Below are 21,479 nucleotides of genomic sequence, written 5' to 3'. Positions count from 1 at the left end.
ATCACGCAACCGTAGTACCCTGATGTACCGAACTTGTAACTCGAGGTCTGCCTGTACGGGGACGGCAATGTGAGATGCCTGCTTGGTTGCAAGGAACAGCAAGCCATGATATCTTGCTCAGACTAATATTCGGACGTCAGGTAGTACCTTACCAAACTGACGATTGGTAATTTCCAGCGAATATTCTTTCAATGACGATGTTCCAAGTCGCAGAGTCACGACGTAATGTAGTGATTTGACCTTGAAACTACTTCAAAACGAATGCCAATTTCTGAAAGTTATCTGGATTGTTCTTACCAGACAGTGAATGCTGTTTACTGCACAATTTCAACTGGACAGTGATTTCTATTACCTTGTGGAGATGCCTCTTTAATCCCTCTAAGAAATCTCATCATAATCAGTATGTTCAGGGTTTTTTCGATTGATATGCAACACAATAGGTAGTTAATAGATTATAGAATTACAAATCCGCGTGCGTTTCTTTTTGGGAATAGTATATATCTCAGATCCATCGTACATTTCCCATTGACATTAGAAAATGTAACATTTTACATACTCAGTTACGTCATGAAACTAGCAGATTAAGCTACGATCTGTACAGAGTAGGGCTAATCACTGATCCATAGTGCGCATGTGGCAATTCGTGTGAAAATGTTCATCACTATTTCTTAGAATGTTCTTTATACAATCAACATAAAAAGGTCATGCTTAAAGCTATTCATGATATATGTGGTAGTAACTTTGTGATGACATTATCTGTTATTTAAAATAGCATTGCAGATCTGACAAATCACAAAATGAAATTATATTAAACAATTGTGCATCAGTACATATACAAATCTAAACGATTCCAGCAGTCTTCTCTCAAAACATCTTTCGTATTATTATTTCCCTCTGCTATCCTTCTGTATCTCTATGTTTCTTATGATCTCTTGTAATGTCATTAGTGATTGTAAATATATTTGGAGAGGTGTTTTACAAGTGGATGGAACCTAATCCCTAATCCTGATCACATTGTGAATAAAATATGTGTAAACTAAATACATCCTTCCAGCTGACCGTGTTCGTCTTACCTATGACCTGTTCACAGTAGTGACACCGACGTCTACAGTTGATTCTTGCCCACACTTCGTACTCCTTACACACGCTGTCTGGATATTCCACGCACTGCGTGTTTACATCGCTACAGTCCGAATCGTCACTGGTAGTGGATGTCGTTGTTTGAATATCGGTTTCTCCGCAGTAGTTACAGCGTCTCTGGCAGTTCTGTCTGGCCCAGTCTGGGAATTGTCTGCAGTCGCTCTCACTGTACTGCAAGCAGTTACTTAACACATCCATACAACCTCTGGTTAGCGATATCCGGTCTTCTCTGTCGTCTTCTGATGGCAGCCCTTCATCATCAGATTCTTCGCCAGTAACCTCTTCTCCTTGTGTGACGTCATCTTCTCTTCTTTGTGCTAAGCCATTTACTCCTCTTCGTGTGAGGTCCCCCTCACCACCTTGTGAAATGTCACTTCCTCTGTGTTGGACGTCATTCTCTGCTATTGTGATGTCATCTCTGACACCATCGGTGGTGACTGGATGAGAACTGAGGTAACCCTCAGCGTCTGTTGTGACGTCACGTATCTTCTGCCTCTCCCCATCCTCTTCTGGTGTTACCTCCCCACCTCGCATATGAGACTCCTCTTGGAATGCCGACTGGTCGTAGACACTTCTATCTCCCCACTGTTGTGTGCCTTCGTCCTCTTCTGCAGACAAACAATACTTCACAAAGAATACGTGGCAAACAAGTGGATCTATCATGTGACTGGTCAGCGGTGTCATGGTTGTGTGTTCATGATAGGGTCAATGTGAACTGTGATTCGTCACATGAAGGTTATGTCACCTAACAATCAACTCATAACGTCCGGGTTTATCAAATTTACAAATCATGTGGGAAGTGGAGTAACTCTTGCACAGTTTTACATTTTGACAATAGCATACAGTTGAGTGAGGAACGTGCGGTGTTCTTGGGGTTGTGGAACATGTGGTGTTCACATCGTGCACTTGAATTTGTAAAACATGTGGTCTTCAGATGGTGTACCTGAGGATGTGGAACATTTGGGGTTCAGATTGAGTACTTGGGGTTGTGGAGCATGTGGGGTTCAGATCATGTACCTGAGGTTGTGGAGCATGTGGTGTTGAAATCGTGTACTTGAGGTTGTGGAAAATGCGGTGTTCAAATCGTGTATCTGAGGTTGTGGAGCATGTGGTGTTCAAATCGTGTACTTGAGATTGTGGAGGATGCGGTGTTAAGATCGTGTACCCGGATTTGTAGAACATGTGGTGTTCAGATCGAGTGCCTGGGGATGTTGAACATGCGGTTTTGCACTTGATGTTGTGGAACATATGGTGTTCAGATGGGTTACCTGGGGATGTGGAACATGTGGCCTCCTGGCAAGTCTCACTGATACTCGGTTCGTCTGACGGTTCACAATAGCTGTCGGGTACCTGGGTGGGTGGAGACGTATTCATGACACATCGCACCGCTCTCCTCCTCACCCCCATCCCACAGGTCCGCGAACACTGGAATTATTGGTATATTTCACTCATCAATATACACTACCCGGGCAAAAGAAACTTATCACCTGATGTTGTAGTTCATAAAGAATGCAGCAAGACATATATGAAATAAATATGTTTGTTTTACAAAATTGAACCATTTGTCCAGCTTGAAACAGAATCTCAGATGCCCCATCGATAGCAAACATGGAATCAAACACAAGAGATGTGGGGTCAAAATGAAACGTTACAGACCATTCACAAAATGGGTTTCAAGTCACATTAAGGAACTGTCCAAAACATCAGTAGCGTGTGTGGCGATCCATTGAATCGATACATGCTAAAACACCTCTCGTCATGGATGATATGAGTCGCCGGATGACGTCGGCACAATTCTACTCCACAGATGCAAGAGAACCTGTCGATTTGCTAAGGGAGGTTGCCGTTGTCTCAACTGTCTATCAAGATTATCCCAGAGACGTTCTATCGGATTCACATCCGGAGATCGTGCTGGTCAGGGCAATATGTTCACGTTGTTGAGGTAGTCTTGTGCGAGCCTGGCAGTTTGTGGACGGACGTGCACTGTCCTGTTGTAAGACCAAACCCTTTGTTGCCACAAATGGTAACAGCCAATCACAAGACTTCGTGTCTGTACCTTTGAGTAGTCAAATTCTCGTTTTCTCTGCTGACCAATGGCTCTGTCACGTTCGGCTTGTATAAGTCTCGGCATTTCTGTGATGTTCTTTTAGGTCCATTTATGTTAGTTTTTTAAAAAGAAATCTTGCCAGCACGAAATGCACTTAATCACAGACTTACACTTTGCTACTCGACACCACAAAATGTGTTTTAGCGAATATTTTTTGAAACATTTCACCTTATGGCAGTATCTGTAATTTCGAAAACGTAAATCTAAAAAGCCCCGTAGTTTATCATAATCATTGTTACATATTATATATATATACATATAAAGTTAGTATTACCTTTTCACTCCAGGACGAATTATAGAGAGGTCCACCTTTCTTATTACTTCAGTACCCACGTCAGCGGAACTACGTACAGAGGAAGGTATACACACGGCGTCAGCGGAACTACGTACAGAGGAAGGTATACACACGGCGTCGGCAGAACTACGTACAGAGGAAGGTATACACACGGCGTCGGCGGGACTACGTACAGAGGAAGGTATACACACGGCGTCGGCGGAACTACGTACAGAGGAAGGTATACACACGTCGTGGACGGAACTACGTACAGAGGAAGGTATACACACGGCGTCGGGGCAACTACGTACAGAGGAAGGTATACACACGGCGTCGACGGAACTACGTACAGAGGAAGGTATACACACGGCGTCGGCGGAACTACGTACAGAGGAAGGTATACACACGGCGTCGGCGGAACTACGTACAGAGGAAGGTATACACACGTCGTGGACGGAACTACGTACAGAGGAAGGTATACACACGGCGTCGGGGCAACTACGTACAGAGGAAGGTATACACACGGCGGCAGGGCAACTACGTACAGAGGAAGGTATACACACGGCGTCGGCGGAACTACGTACAGAGGAAGGTATACACACGTCGTGGACGGAACTACGTACAGAGGAAGGTATACACACGGCGTCGGGGCAACTACGTACAGAGGAAGGTATACACACGGCGGCAGGGCAACTACGTACAGAGGAAGGTATACACACGGCGTCGGCGGAACTACGTACAGAGGAAGGTATACACACGTCGTGGACGGAACTACGTACAGAGGAAGGTATACACACGGCGTCGGGGCAACTACGTACAGAGGAAGGTATACACACGGCGGCAGGGCAACTACGTACAGAGGAAGGTATACACACGGCGTCGGCGGAACTACGTACAGAGGAAGGTATACACACGTCGTGGACGGAACTACGTACAGAGGAAGGTATACACACGGCGTCGGGGCAACTACGTACAGAGGAAGATATACACACGGCGTCGGCGGAACTACGTACAGAGGAAGGTATACACACGGCGTCGGCGGAACTACGTACAGAGGAAGGTATACACACGGCGTCGGCGGAACTACGTACAGAGGAAGGTATACACACGGCGTCGGCGGAACTACGTACAGAGGAAGGTATATACACGGCGTCGGCGGAACTACGTACAGAGGAAGGTATACACACGTCGTGGATGGAACTACGTACAGAGGAAGGTATACACACGGCGTCGGGGCAACTACGTACAGAGGAAGGTATACACACGGCGTCGGCGGAACTACGTACAGAGGAAGGTATACACACGGCGTCGGGCAACTACGTACAGAGGAAGGTATACACACGGCGTCGGCGGAACTACGTACAGAGGAAGGTATACACACGGCGTCACACTTATACACACTTTGCGACAGCAACGTCGGAAGTTGGTACAATGTCTTTGGTTTCCGACAACATGCACATATAATTTGAGATCTATGACACAAATATATACCTGAAGTGTGCTCCCCACCATATATTAGGTCATCTCTTGTATTCACAGAATAACCACAGTTAAGGTTCTTATTTTGTTAACAAGACCTCTTCCCAGGTTTTATTTGTGTAATTACCTTTTCCTAACTCTATATGAACGTCAGCATTCAAATGAGTGTTTGAAATCATTTGAAAAATATCGTTTATGTTTAAGTTTAAATGTTTTCCTTTGCCAGATTGGAACTGTAACTCTAATATGTGTAGGCAGGAGCTCCACCACACAGCCACCCTGTCTTCTCAAGAAACGAGTTTGAATTATCTGTTAATAGTAACTATTATTAAACTGATTTTACATGCGCTTCCATTATTGTTATTTAGCGTGATTAAGTGAGCATCTGCATTTATAATTACCCATCATTGACGGTATATGTGTTAGTGAAAACACTTCTCCTCGGTTTGGGCAGACATTGTAAAACCATCGGGTTTTACCTCCGGTTTTACATTGTCTACCAAAACCTCGGAGGCGTGTTTACTCCTATACTTAAACACTTTCCAACACATTTACGTCTTTTTTATTTAAAAAAATAATACTTATTTGTATGCTTTTGCATGTTAGTTTTACGTAGTATACCAAACAAATGGCAGGCACGTACAGTTATGACACATGCATTTATCGACCCCCCATACTAACATCTGCCCAGGGGTCAGTCCTCCACATGGTAGGGCACGGCTGGGATCCGCAAGACTTGCTGGTCACAGGTCTGCTGTCCGGGTTGCACTGGTTATCATCAAGCACTTGTCTCTGACCGGCCTTATACTGTAGACACTGGACAGTCCGGTAAGCCAGTCCCTGTCCACACGACCTGGAGCAGGGGCCGTATTCCCCTGTGTGCCACCTGCAGTAAACAGACCCGGGAATAAAACGACGACATCGACAAGGACATTTCCACACTCACACGTCTCACGGGTAAGCTTTACATCCACTATGAACCTTGACTACCAAGTGGAGAGTACTGTCCTGCAAGAGTTCTAAAACTGTAATACACGTGTTCTAAAAGTGTCCTACACGTGTCCTAAAACTGACCCAAGCGTGTTCTGATGCTGTCCTACACGTGATCTAAAACGGAAATAGACATGTTCTAAAACTGTCCTACGCGTGTTCTAAAGCGTTTCCACGCGTGTTCTAACAATGTTCTACACGTTCTCTAAAACTGTCATATACGTGTCCTGAAACTGTCCTACACATGTCCTACAACTATTTCACACGTGTTCTAAAACTGTCCTACACTTGTTCTACAACTATTCCACGCGTGTTCTAAAATTGTCCTACACTTGTTCTACAACTAGTCCACGCGTGTTCTAAAACTGTACTACACGTGTTTTATAAATTGTCCTACACATGTTCTGAAACTGAAATACACGTGTTCTAAAACTGTGCTAAACGTTCTATAACTGTCTAAGTGTCCTAAAACTCTTCCATATGTGTTGTAAAACTGTCCTACAGGTATTCTAAAACTGTCTTACACATGTTCTAAAACTGTTCAAACGTGTTCTAAAACTGCACTACACGTGTTCTAAAACTGCTCAACACGTTATAAAACTGAAATACACATGTTCTAAATCTGTCCTAGTCATATTCAAAGTCTATTCCATGTGTGTTCATAAAATTCGTTCGACGCACGTTCTAAGTGTCCAACACATGTTCTAAAACTGAAACAAACATGATATAAAACTGTCTTGCACGTATCCTAAAACTGTCCTACATGTGTCCTAAACCTGTTTCACGCGTATTCCAAGACTGTTGTACACGTCATCTACTTACTACATAGACGTCGTGTGTATTGATCGATGTCCGTTATAATGTCAATCTACACACTACATAGACGTCATGTGTATTGATGTCCGTTATAATGTCAATCTACACACTACATAGACGGCGTGTGTATTAATGTCCGTTATAATGTCAATCTACACACTACATAGACGTCATGTGTATTGATGTCCTCTATAATGTCAATCTACACACTACATAGACGGCGTGTGTATTGATGTCCTCTATAATGACAATCTATACACTACATAGACGTCATGTGTATTGATGTCCTCTATAATGTCAATCTATACACTACATAGACGTCATGTGTATTGATGTCCTCTATGATGTCAATCTACACACTACATAGACGTCATGTGTATTGATGTCCTCTATAATGTCAATCTATACACTACATAGACGTCATGTGTATTGATGTCCTCTATGATGTCAATCTACACACTACATAGACGTCGTGTGTATTGATGTCCTCTATAATGTCAATCTACACACTACATAGACGTCGTGTGTATTGATGTCCTCTATAATGTCAGTCTACACACTACATAGACGTCGTGTGTATTGATGTCCTCTATAATGTCAGTCTACACACTACATAGACGTCGTGTGTATTGATGTCCTCTATAATGTCAGTCTACACACTACATAGACGTCATGTGTATTGATGTCCTCTATAATGTCAATCTACACACTACATAGACGTCATGTGTATTGATGTCCTCTATAATGTCAATCTACACACTACATAGACGGCGTGTGTATTGATGTCCTCTATAATGACAACCTATACACTACATAGACGTCGTGTGTATTGATCTCCTCTATAATGTCAATCAACACACTACATAGACGGAGTGTGTATTGATGTCCTCTATAATGACAATCTATACACTACATAGACGGCGTGTGTATTGATGTCCTCTATAATGACAATCTACACACTACATAGACGGCGTGTGTATTGATGTCCTCTATAATGACAATCTATACACTACATAGACGGCGTGTGTATTGATGTCCTCTATAATGACAATCTATACACTACATAGACGGCGTGTGTATTGATGTCCTCTATAATGACAATCTATACACTACATAGACGGCGTGTGTATGGATGTCCTCTATAATGACAATCTACACACTACATAGACGTCATGTGTACTGATGTCCTCTATAATGTCAATCTACACACTACATAGACGGCGTGTGTATTGATGTCCTCTATAATGACAATATACACACTACATAGACCGCGTGTGTATTGATGTCCTCTACAATGACAATCTATACACTACATAGACGGCGTGTGTATTGATGTCTTCTATAATGTCAGTCTACACACTACATAGACGGCGTGTGTATTGATGTCCTCTATAATGACAATCTATACACTACATAGACGGCGTGTGTATTGATGTCTTCTATAATGACAATCTACACACTACATAGACGGCGTGTGTATTGATGTCCTCTATAATGACAATCTATACACTACATAGACGTCATGTGTATTGATGTCCTCTCTAATGTCAATCTACACACTACATAGACGGCGTGTGTATTGATGTCCTCTATAATGACAATCTACACACTACATAGACGTCATGTGTATTGATGTCCTCTATAATGTCAATCTACACACTACATAGACGTCATGTGTATTGATGTCCTCTATAATGACAATCTATACACTACATAGACGGCGTGTGTATTGATGTCCTCTATAATGACAATCTACACACTACATAGACGGCGTGTGTATTGATGTCCTCTATAATGTCAATCTACACACTACATAGACGGCGTGTGTATTGATGTCCTCTATAATGACAATCTACACACTACATAGACGTCATGTGTACTGATCTCCTCTATAATGTCAATCTACACACTACATAGACGGCGTGTGTATTGATGTCCTCTACAATGACAATCTACACACTACATAGACGGCGTGTGTATTGATGTCCTCTATAATGACAATCTATACACTACATAGACGGCGTGTGTACTGATGTCTTCTATAATGTCAGTCTACACACTACATAGACGTCGTGTGTATTGATGTCCTCTATAATGACAATCTATACACTACATAGACGGCGTGTGTATTGATGTCCTCTATAATGACAATCTACACACTACATAGACGGCGTGTGTATTGATGTCCTCTATAATGACAATCTATACACTACATAGACGTCATGTGTATTGATGTCCTCTATAATGTCAATCTACACACTACATAGACGGCGTGTGTATTGATGTCCTCTATAATGACAATCTACACACTACATAGACGTCATGTGTATTGATGTCCTCTATAATGTCAATCTACACACTACATAGACGTCATGTGTATTGATGTCCTCTATAATGACAATCTATACACTACATAGACGGCGTGTGTTTTCATGTCCTCTATAATGACAATCTACACACTAAATAGACGTCATGTGTATTGATGTCCTCTATAATGACAATCTATACACTACATAGACGGCGTGTGTATTGATGTCCTCTATAATGACAATCTACACACTACATAGACGGAGTGTGTATTGATCTCCTCTATAATGTAAATCTACACACTACATAGACGTCATGTGTATTGATGTCCTCTATAGTGTCAATTTACACACTACATAGACGGCGTGTGTATTGATGTCCTCTATAATGACAATCTACACACTACATAGACGGCGTGTGTATTGATCGATGTCCCTTATAATGTCAATCTACACACTACATAGACGGCGTGTGTATTGATGTCCTCTATAATGACAATCTATACACTACATAGACGTCGTGTGTATTGATGTCCTCTATAATGACAATCTACACACTACATAGATGGCGTGTGTATTGATCTCCTCTATAATGTCAATCTACACACTACATAGACGGAATGTGTATTGATGTCCTCTATAATGTCAATCTACACACTACATAGACGGCGTGTGTATTGATCTCCTCTATAATGACAATCTACACACTACATAGACGGCGTGTGTATTGATCTCCTCTATAATGACAATCTACACACTACATAGACGGCGTGTGTATTGATGTCCTCTATAATGACAATCTATACAGTACATAGACGGCGTGTGTACTGATGTCTTCTATAATGTCAGTCTACACACTACATAGACGGCGTGTGTATTGATGTCCTCTATAATGACAATCTACACACTACATAGACGTCATGTGTATTGATGTCCTCTATAATGTCAATCTACACACTACATAGACGTCATGTGTATTGATGTCCTCTATAATGACAATCTATACACTACATAGACGGCGTGTGTATTGATGTCCTCTATAATGACAATCTACACACTACATAGACGGCGTGTGTATTGATGTCCTCTATAATGTCAATCTACACACTACATAGACGGCGTGTGTATTGATGTCCTCTATAATGACAATCTACACACTACATAGACGTCATGTGTACTGATCTCCTCTATAATGTCAATCTACACACTACATAGACGGCGTGTGTATTGATGTCCTCTACAATGACAATCTACACACTACATAGACGGCGTGTGTATTGATGTCCTCTATAATGACAATCTATACACTACATAGACGGCGTGTGTACTGATGTCTTCTATAATGTCAGTCTACACACTACATAGACGTCGTGTGTATTGATGTCCTCTATAATGACAATCTATACACTACATAGACGGCGTGTGTATTGATGTCCTCTATAATGACAATCTACACACTACATAGACGGCGTGTGTATTGATGTCCTCTATAATGACAATCTATACACTACATAGACGTCATGTGTATTGATGTCCTCTATAATGTCAATCTACACACTACATAGACGGCGTGTGTATTGATGTCCTCTATAATGACAATCTACACACTACATAGACGTCATGTGTATTGATGTCCTCTATAATGTCAATCTACACACTACATAGACGTCATGTGTATTGATGTCCTCTATAATGACAATCTATACACTACATAGACGGCGTGTGTATTCATGTCCTCTATAATGACAATCTACACACTAAATAGACGTCATGTGTATTGATGTCCTCTATAATGACAATCTATACACTACATAGACGGCGTGTGTATTGATGTCCTCTATAATGACAATCTACACACTACATAGACGGAGTGTGTATTGATCTCCTCTATAATGTAAATCTACACACTACATAGAGGTCATGTGTATTGATGTCCTCTATAGTGTCAATTTACACACTACATAGACGGCGTGTGTATTGATGTCCTCTATAATGACAATCTACACACTACATAGACGGCGTGTGTATTGATCGATGTCCCTTATAATGTCAATCTACACACTACATAGACGGCGTGTGTATTGATGTCCTCTATAATGACAATCTATACACTACATAGACGTCGTGTGTATTGATGTCCTCTATAATGACAATCTACACACTACATAGATGGCGTGTGTATTGATCTCCTCTATAATGTCAATCTACACACTACATAGACGGAATGTGTATTGATGTCCTCTATAATGTCAATCTACACACTACATAGACGGCGTGTGTATTGATCTCCTCTATAATGACAATCTACACACTACATAGACGGCGTGTGTATTGATCTCCTCTATAATGACAATCTACACACTACATAGACGGCGTGTGTATTGATGTCCTCTATAATGACAATCTACACACTACATAGACGGCGTGTGTATTGATGTCCTCTATAATGTCAATCTACACACTACATAGACGGCGTGTGTATTGATGTCCTCTATAATGACAATCTACACACTACATAGACGTCATGTGTACTGATCTCCTCTATAATGTCAATCTACACACTACATAGACGGCGTGTGTATTGATGTCCTCTACAATGACAATCTACACACTACATAGACGGCGTGTGTATTGATGTCCTCTATAATGACAATCTATACACTACATAGACGGCGTGTGTACTGATGTCTTCTATAATGTCAGTCTACACACTACATAGACGTCGAGTGTATTGATGTCCTCTATAATGACAATCTATACACTACATAGACGGCGTGTGTATTGATGTCCTCTATAATGACAATCTACACACTACATAGACGGCGTGTGTATTGATGTCCTCTATAATGACAATCTATACACTACATAGACGTCATGTGTATTGATGTCCTCTATAATGTCAATCTACACACTACATAGACGGCGTGTGTATTGATGTCCTCTATAATGACAATCTACACACTACATAGACGTCATGTGTATTGATGTCCTCTATAATGTCAATCTACACACTACATAGACGTCATGTGTATTGATGTCCTCTATAATGACAATCTATACACTACATAGACGGCGTGTGTATTCATGTCCTCTATAATGACAATCTACACACTAAATAGACGTCATGTGTATTGATGTCCTCTATAATGACAATCTATACACTACATAGACGGCGTGTGTATTGATGTCCTCTATAATGACAATCTACACACTACATAGACGGAGTGTGTATTGATCTCCTCTATAATGTAAATCTACACACTACATAGACGTCATGTGTATTGATGTCCTCTATAGTGTCAATTTACACACTACATAGACGGCGTGTGTATTGATGTCCTCTATAATGACAATCTACACACTACATAGACGGCGTGTGTATTGATCGATGTCCCTTATAATGTCAATCTACACACTACATAGACGGCGTGTGTATTGATGTCCTCTATAATGACAATCTATACACTACATAGACGTCGTGTGTATTGATGTCCTCTATAATGACAATCTACACACTACATAGATGGCGTGTGTATTGATCTCCTCTATAATGTCAATCTACACACTACATAGACGGAATGTGTATTGATGTCCTCTATAATGTCAATCTACACACTACATAGACGGCGTGTGTATTGATCTCCTCTATAATGACAATCTACACACTGCATAGACGGCGTGTGTATTGATCTCCTCTATAATGACAATCTACACACTACATAGACGGCGTGTGTATTGATGTCCTCTATAATGACAATCTATACAGTACATAGACGGCGTGTGTACTGATGTCTTCTATAATGTCAGTCTACACACTACATAGACGGCGTGTGTATTGATGTCCTCTATAATGACAATCTACACACTACATAGACGTCATGTGTATTGATGTCCTCTATAATGTCAATCTACACACTACATAGACGTCATGTGTATTGATGTCCTCTATAATGACAATCTATACACTACATAGACGGCGTGTGTATTGATGTCCTCTATAATGACAATCTACACACTACATAGACGGCGTGTGTATTGATGTCCTCTATAATGTCAATCTACACACTACATAGACGGCGTGTGTATTGATGTCCTCTATAATGACAATCTACACACTACATAGACGTCATGTGTACTGATCTCCTCTATAATGTCAATCTACACACTACATAGACGGCGTGTGTATTGATGTCCTCTACAATGACAATCTACACACTACATAGACGGCGTGTGTATTGATGTCCTCTATAATGACAATCTATACACTACATAGACGGCGTGTGTACTGATGTCTTCTATAATGTCAGTCTACACACTACATAGACGTCGTGTGTATTGATGTCCTCTATAATGACAATCTATACACTACATAGACGGCGTGTGTATTGATGTCCTCTATAATAACAATCTACACACTACATAGACGGCGTGTGTATTGATGTCCTCTATAATGACAATCTATACACTACATAGACGTCATGTGTATTGATGTCCTCTATAATGTCAATCTACACACTACATAGACGGCGTGTGTATTGATGTCCTCTATAATGACAATCTACACACTACATAGACGTCATGTGTATTGATGTCCTCTATAATGTCAATCTACACACTACATAGACGTCATGTGTATTGATGTCCTCTATAATGACAATCTATACACTACATAGACGGCGTGTGTATTCATGTCCTCTATAATGACAATCTACACACTAAATAGACGTCATGTGTATTGATGTCCTCTATAATGACAATCTATACACTACATAGACGGCGTGTGTATTGATGTCCTCTATAATGACAATCTACACACTACATAGACGGAGTGTGTATTGATCTCCTCTATAATGTAAATCTACACACTACATAGAGGTCATGTGTATTGATGTCCTCTATAGTGTCAATTTACACACTACATAGACGGCGTGTGTATTGATGTCCTCTATAATGACAATCTACACACTACATAGACGGCGTGTGTATTGATCGATGTCCCTTATAATGTCAATCTACACACTACATAGACGGCGTGTGTATTGATGTCCTCTATAATGACAATCTATACACTACATAGACGTCGTGTGTATTGATGTCCTCTATAATGACAATCTACACACTACATAGATGGCGTGTGTATTGATCTCCTCTATAATGTCAATCTACACACTACATAGACGGAATGTGTATTGATGTCCTCTATAATGTCAATCTACACACTACATAGACGGCGTGTGTATTGATCTCCTCTATAATGACAATCTACACACTACATAGACGGCGTGTGTATTGATCTCCTCTATAATGACAATCTACACACTACATAGACGGCGTGTGTATTGATGTCCTCTATAATGACAATCTATACACTACATAGACGGCGTGTGTACTGATGTCTTCTATAATGTCAGTCTACACACTACATAGACGTCGTGTGTATTGATGTCCTCTATAATGACAATCTATACACTACATAGACGGCGTGTGTATTGATGTCCTCTATAATGACAATCTACACACTACATAGACGGCGTGTGTATTGATGTCCTCTATAATGACAATCTATACACTACATAGACGTCATGTGTATTGATGTCCTCTATATTGTCAATCTACACACTACATAGACGGCGTGTGTATTGATGTCCTCTATAATGACAATCTACACACTACATAGACGTCATGTGTATTGATGTCCTCTATAATGTCAATCTACACACTACATAGACGTCATGTGTATTGATGTCCTCTATAATGACAATCTATACACTACATAGACGGCGTGTGTATTCATGTCCTCTATAATGACAATCTACACACTAAATAGACGTCATGTGTATTGATGTCCTCTATAATGACAATCTATACACTACATAGACGGCGTGTGTATTGATGTCCTCTATAATGACAATCTACACACTACATAGACGGAGTGTGTATTGATCTCCTCTATAATGTAAATCTACACACTACATAGACGTCATGTGTATTGATGTCCTCTATAGTGTCAATTTACACACTACATAGACGGCGTGTGTATTGATGTCCTCTATAATGACAATCTACACACTACATAGACGGCGTGTGTATTGATCGATGTCCCTTATAATGTCAATCTACACACTACATAGACGGCGTGTGTATTGATGTCCTCTATAATGACAATCTATACACTACATAGACGTCGTGTGTATTGATGTCCTCTATAATGACAATCTACACACTACATAGATGGCGTGTGTATTGATCTCCTCTATAATGTCAATCTACACACTACATAGACGGAATGTGTATTGATGTCCTCTATAATGTCAATCTACACACTACATAGACGGCGTGTGTATTGATCTCCTCTATAATGACAATCTACACACTACATAGACGGCGTGTGTATTGATCTCCTCTATAATGACAATCTACACACTACATAGACGGCGTGTGTATTGATCTCCTCTATAATGACAATCTACACACTACAGAGACGTCGTGTGTATTGATCGATGTCCTCTATAATGTCAGTCTACACACTACATAGACGGAGTGTGTATTGATGTCCTCTATAATGACAATCTACACACTACATAGACGGCGTGTGTATTGATCTCCTCTATAATGTCAATCTACACACTACATAGACGTCGTGTGTATTGATCGATGTACCTTATAATGTCAATCTACACACTACATAGACGTCATGTGTATTGGTGTCCTCTATAATGTCAATCTACACACTACATAGACGTCATGTGTATTGATGTACTCTATAACGTCAGTCTACACACTACATAGACGGCGTGTGTATTGATGTCCTCTATAATATCGATCTACACACTACATAGACGGAGTGTGTATTGATGTCCTCTATATTGTCAATCTACACACTACATAGACGGCGTGTGTATTGATGTCCTCTATAATGTCAATCTACACACTACATAGACGGAGTGTGTATTGATGTCCTCTATAATGTCAATCTACACACTACATAGACGGCGTGTATATTGATGTCCTCTATAATGACAATCTACACACTACATAGACGGCGTGTGTATTGATCTCCTCTATAATGTCAATCTACACACTACATAGACGGCGTGTGTATTGATGTCCTCTATAATGACAATCTACACACTACATAGACGGCGTGTGTATTGATCGATGTCCCTTATAATGTCAATCTACACACTACATAGACGGCGTGTGTATTGATGTCCTCTATAATGACAATCTATACACTACATAGACGTCGTGTGTATTGATGTCCTCTATAATGACAATCTACACACTACATAGACGGCGTGTGTATTGATCTCCTCTATAATGTCAATCTACACACCACATAGACGGAATGTGTATTGATGTCCTCTATAATGTCAATCTACACACTACATAGACGGCGTGTGTATTGATGTCCTCTATAATGACAATCTACACACTACACAGACGGCGTGTGTATTGATCTCCTCTATAATGACAATCTACACACTACATAGACGGCGTGTGTATTGATCTCCTCTATAATGTCAATCTACACACTACATAGACGTCGTGTGTATTGATCGATGTCCTCTGTAATGTCAGTCTACACACTACATAGACGGCGTGTGTATTGATGTCCTCTATAATGTCAATCTACACACTACATAGATGGCGTGTGTATTGATGTCCTCTATAATGACAATCTACACACTACACAGACGGCGTGTGTATTGATGTCCTCTTTAATGACAATCTTCACACTACATAGACGGCGTGTGTATTGATCTCCTCTATAATGTGAATCTACACACTACATAGACGTCGTGTGTATTGATCGATGTACCTTATAATGTCAATCTACACACTACATAGACGGCGTGTGTATTGATGTCCTCTATAATGACAATCTATACACTACATAGACGTCGTGTGTATTGATGTCCTCTATAACGTCAGTCTACACACTACATAGACGGCGTGTGTATTGATGTCCTCTATAATGTCAATCTACACACTACATAGACGGCGTGTGTATTGATCGATGTCCCTTATAATGTCAATCTACACACTACATAGACGGCGTGTGTATTGATGTCCTCTATAATGACAATCTATACACTACATAGACGTCGTGTGTATTGATGTCCTCTATAATGACAATCTACACACTACATAGACGTCATGTGTATTGGTGTCCTCTATAACGTCAGTCTACACACTACATAGACGGAGTGTGTATTGATGTCCTCTATAACGTCAGTCTACACACTACATAGACGGCGTGTGTATTGATGTCCTCTATAATGTCAATCTACACACTACATAGACGGCGTGTGTATTGATGTCCTCTATAATGTCAATCTACACACTACATAGACGTCGTGTGTATTGATGTCCTCTATAATGTCAATCTACACACTACATAGACGGTGTGTGTATTGATCTCCTCTATAATGTCAATCTACACACTACATAGACGGCGTGTGTATTGATGTCCTCTATAATGACAATCTACACACTACATAGACGGCGTGTGTATTGATCTCCTCTATAATGTCAATCTACACACTACATAGACGGCGTGTGTATTGATGTCCTCTATGATGACAATCTACACACTACATAGACGGTGTGTGTATTGATCTCCTCTATAATGACAATCTACACACTACATAGACGGCGTGTGTATTGATCTCCTCTATAATGTCAATCTACACACTACATAGACGGAGTGTGTATTGATGTCCTCTATAATGTCAATCTACACACTACATAGACTTCGTGTGTATTGATGTCCTCTATAATGTCAGTCTACACACTACATAGACGTCGTGTGTATTGATGTCCTCTATAATGTCAGTCTACACACTACATAGACGTCATGTGTATTGATGTCCTCTATAATGACAATCTACACACTACATAGACGGAGTGTGTATTGATGTCCTCTATAATGTCAGTCTACACACTACATAGACGTCATGTGTATTGATGTCCTCTATGATGTCAATCTACACACTACATAGACGTCATGTGTATTGATGTCCTCTATAATGTCAATCTACACACTACATAGACGGCGTGTGTATTGATGTCCTCTATAATGTCAATCTACACACTACATAGACGGCGTGTGTATTGATGTCCTCTATAATGTCAATCTACACACTACATAGACGTCGTGTGTATTTATTCGATGTCCCTTATAATATCAATCTACACACTACATAGACGTCATGTGTATTGATGTCCTCTATAATGTCAATCTACACACTACATAGACGGCGTGTGTATTGATGTCCTCTATAATGTCAATCTACACACTACATAGACGGCGTGTGTGTTGATGTCCTCTATAATGTCAATCTACACACTACATAGACGGCGTGTGTATTGATCTCCTCTATAACGTCAGTCTACACACTACATAGACGTCATGTGTATTGATGTCCTCTATAATGTCAATCTACACACTACATAGACGGAGTGTGTATTGATGTCCTCTATAATGTCAATCTACACACTACATAGACGGCGTGTGTATTGATGTCCTCTATGATGACAATCTACACACTACATAGACGTCGTGTGTATTGATGTCCTCTATAATGTCAGTCTACACACTACATAGACGTCATGTGTATTGATGTCCTCTATAATGTCAATCTACACACTACATAGACGGCGTGTGTATTGATGTCCTCTATAATGTCAATCTACACACTACATAGACGGCGTGTGTATTGATGTCCTCTATAATGTCAATCTACACACTACATAGACGTCGTGTGTATTTATTCGATGTCCCTTATAATGACAATCTACACACTACATAGACGTCATGTGTATTCATGTCCTCTATAATGTCAATCTACACACTACATAGACGTCGTGTGTATTGATCGATGTCCCTTATAATGTCAATCTACACACTACATAGACGGCGTGTGTATTGATGTCCACTATAATGTCAAATTACACACTACATAGACGTCGTGTGTATTGATGTCCCTTATAATGTCAATCTACACACTACATAGACGTCATGTGTATTGGTGTCCTCTATAATGTCAATCTACACACTACATAGACGTCGTGTGTATTGATCTCCTCAATAATGATAATCTACACACTACATAGACGTCGTGTGTATTGATGTCCTCTATCACACTACATAGGCGTTGTGTGTATTAATGTCCCCGATAATGCCAATCTACACGCTACATAGACTTCTGATATACTCTTGTGTTCTGCCAAATGCCAAGTGCGTATTCAACACGTCTTCATGTGTTCTGCAAATGCCCTTTTCATTCTCCACGTCTGTAAGTGTTCTCCACATGTTCTTTATGAGTTCTGTATGTGTCGTATGCTACAGTTCCCCTCTGCGTGAAAGTATTAAGGGTTGTACACATTTCGTGTTTATTTGTTTCACGTGGTCTACGTATGTCTTCACACTACACCGACCTGGGTGGGCACGGCGGCTGCTGACAGACTCTCGGCTTGGTGTCAGGCTTCGACCCCTCGTCACAGTTGCTTTTCGCCACCCTGGCCCCGCCGTCGACCCGCACACACACAGCTTCAACCGGTCTGGAGCCTGGGCAACGTAACGTACACCATCAGATATACAGAGTCATATGCACCGACAGATATACTCACATACACCGCCAGATACACCCTCGATGATACACAGTCACATACACCGTCAGATATACAGAGCCATATGCACCGTCAGATATACAGGATCATATGCAGCGAGAGATATACTCACGTACACCGTCAGATACACCCTCGATGATACACAGTCACATACACCGTCAGATATACAGAGCCATATGCACCGACAGATATACTCACGTACACCGTCAGATACACCCTCGATGATACACAGTCACATACACCATCAGATATACAGAGCCATATGCACCGACAGATATACTCACATACACCGCCAGATACACCCTCGATGATACACAGTCACATACACCGTCAGATATACAGAGTCATATGCACCGACAGATATACTCACATACACCGCCAGATACACCCTCGATGATACACAGTCACATACACCGTCAGATATACAGAGCCATATGCTCCGACAGATATACTCACATACACCGCCAGATACACCCTCGATGATACACAGTCACATACACCGTCAGATATACAGAGCCATATGCACCGACAGATATACTCACGTACACCGCCAGAAACACTCTCGATGATACACAGTCACATACACCGTCAGATATACAGAGCCATGTGCTCCGACAGATATACTCACATACACCGTCAGATATACAGGACCATATGCACCGAGAGATATACTCACATACACCGCCAGATACACCCTCGATGACACACAGTCACATATACCGTCAGATATACAGGACCATATGCACCGACAGATGTACTCACATACACCGCCAGATACACCCTCGATGATACACAGTCACATATACCGTCAGATATACAGTCATATGCAGCCACATATTATAGGATATTTATATAGCACACAGATCCATGCAACTAGTGCTTGTTCGAGGCTCTGGTACTTGTTCCCACGATCATTGGATGTCTCAGCGTCACACCGTATTGTCAGTTTCAACTCCCAGGGGAGTACACAGGTGCACCGAGTTTTTTGTGGCTCTCTCATCCTAGCTAGCTACCTAATTCAGAGCTGGGTAGAAGATTAGTCAAAGTACTTTGACCAAGTTAACTGCACGTTGCTGTACCCTCAACAAGGTGTTTGCACCTATAAACGTGCCCACCATCTGGTCATATAGAAACGAATTCGTGGGTTCTTTTGAACGCACAGGTGCGTGTACTGTACAGTGGGGGGTTGTGAGAAAACGGAAAGAGTCTGCACACGAAGCTGACTCCAAGGTTTTTACACCCGGTCATAGGTAGGGTCGATCCTGACACCTTAACCTCGTTGGATCTCTAGCCTAGCGCTTTAGACAGCTCGCTCACCGCGCGCCCCCATACAAATAAACACAGCAACATACAGTAGAATCCATGAACGGCCACATGCTGTCCGAAACAGATAGGTACACTGGAAATACAGTCGTATATTGTCACAGGTTGCCATATACAAAGTGACAAACACAGTCTTATAATGTTGTACAGATAAGTAAGTAAACTTAGTCTCAGTGTATTTCGTTACACTCCACCACTGAGTCTAACAAAACCTAGTAGAAGGTCGCGTCAGGTAACCTTTGAGCGAACAATGACCGTCCAATCAAACGCGAGACGGTTAAATAGATTTAACCAAACAGACAACGGCTACTATCTAGGGATCGGAGGGGCTTTCAAAATATTCAGGTCACTGACACAGATTTCTTCATTAACAAAAAACCGCATATAACACAGTTATTTGACCTGCATT

The 21,479-nt window shown here is 41.1% G+C and overlaps 1 protein-coding gene across 1 annotated transcript in view; it reads right to left on the bottom strand.

The window, feature by feature from the left end:
- LOC137272179 (A disintegrin and metalloproteinase with thrombospondin motifs 15-like) overlaps positions 1–21,479 on the bottom strand; it is a 59,787-nt gene that overhangs the window by 8,764 nt on the left and 29,544 nt on the right. The window contains exons 22-25 of the mRNA XM_067804531.1: positions 19,556–19,685; positions 5,682–5,886; positions 2,409–2,565; positions 1,074–1,748 (exon numbers count right to left, since the gene is read on the bottom strand). Coding sequence (XP_067660632.1) covers positions 1,074–1,748; positions 2,409–2,565; positions 5,682–5,886; positions 19,556–19,685 — 1,167 coding nt within the window. The remainder of the gene's footprint in view (positions 1–1,073; positions 1,749–2,408; positions 2,566–5,681; positions 5,887–19,555; positions 19,686–21,479) is intronic.

The sequence above is a fragment of the Haliotis asinina genome, chromosome 2 (assembly GCF_037392515.1).
Source record: "Haliotis asinina isolate JCU_RB_2024 chromosome 2, JCU_Hal_asi_v2, whole genome shotgun sequence".
Taxonomy (NCBI): Eukaryota; Metazoa; Mollusca; class Gastropoda; order Lepetellida; family Haliotidae; genus Haliotis; species Haliotis asinina.
This window is presented reverse-complemented; position numbering and strand designations above follow the sequence as displayed.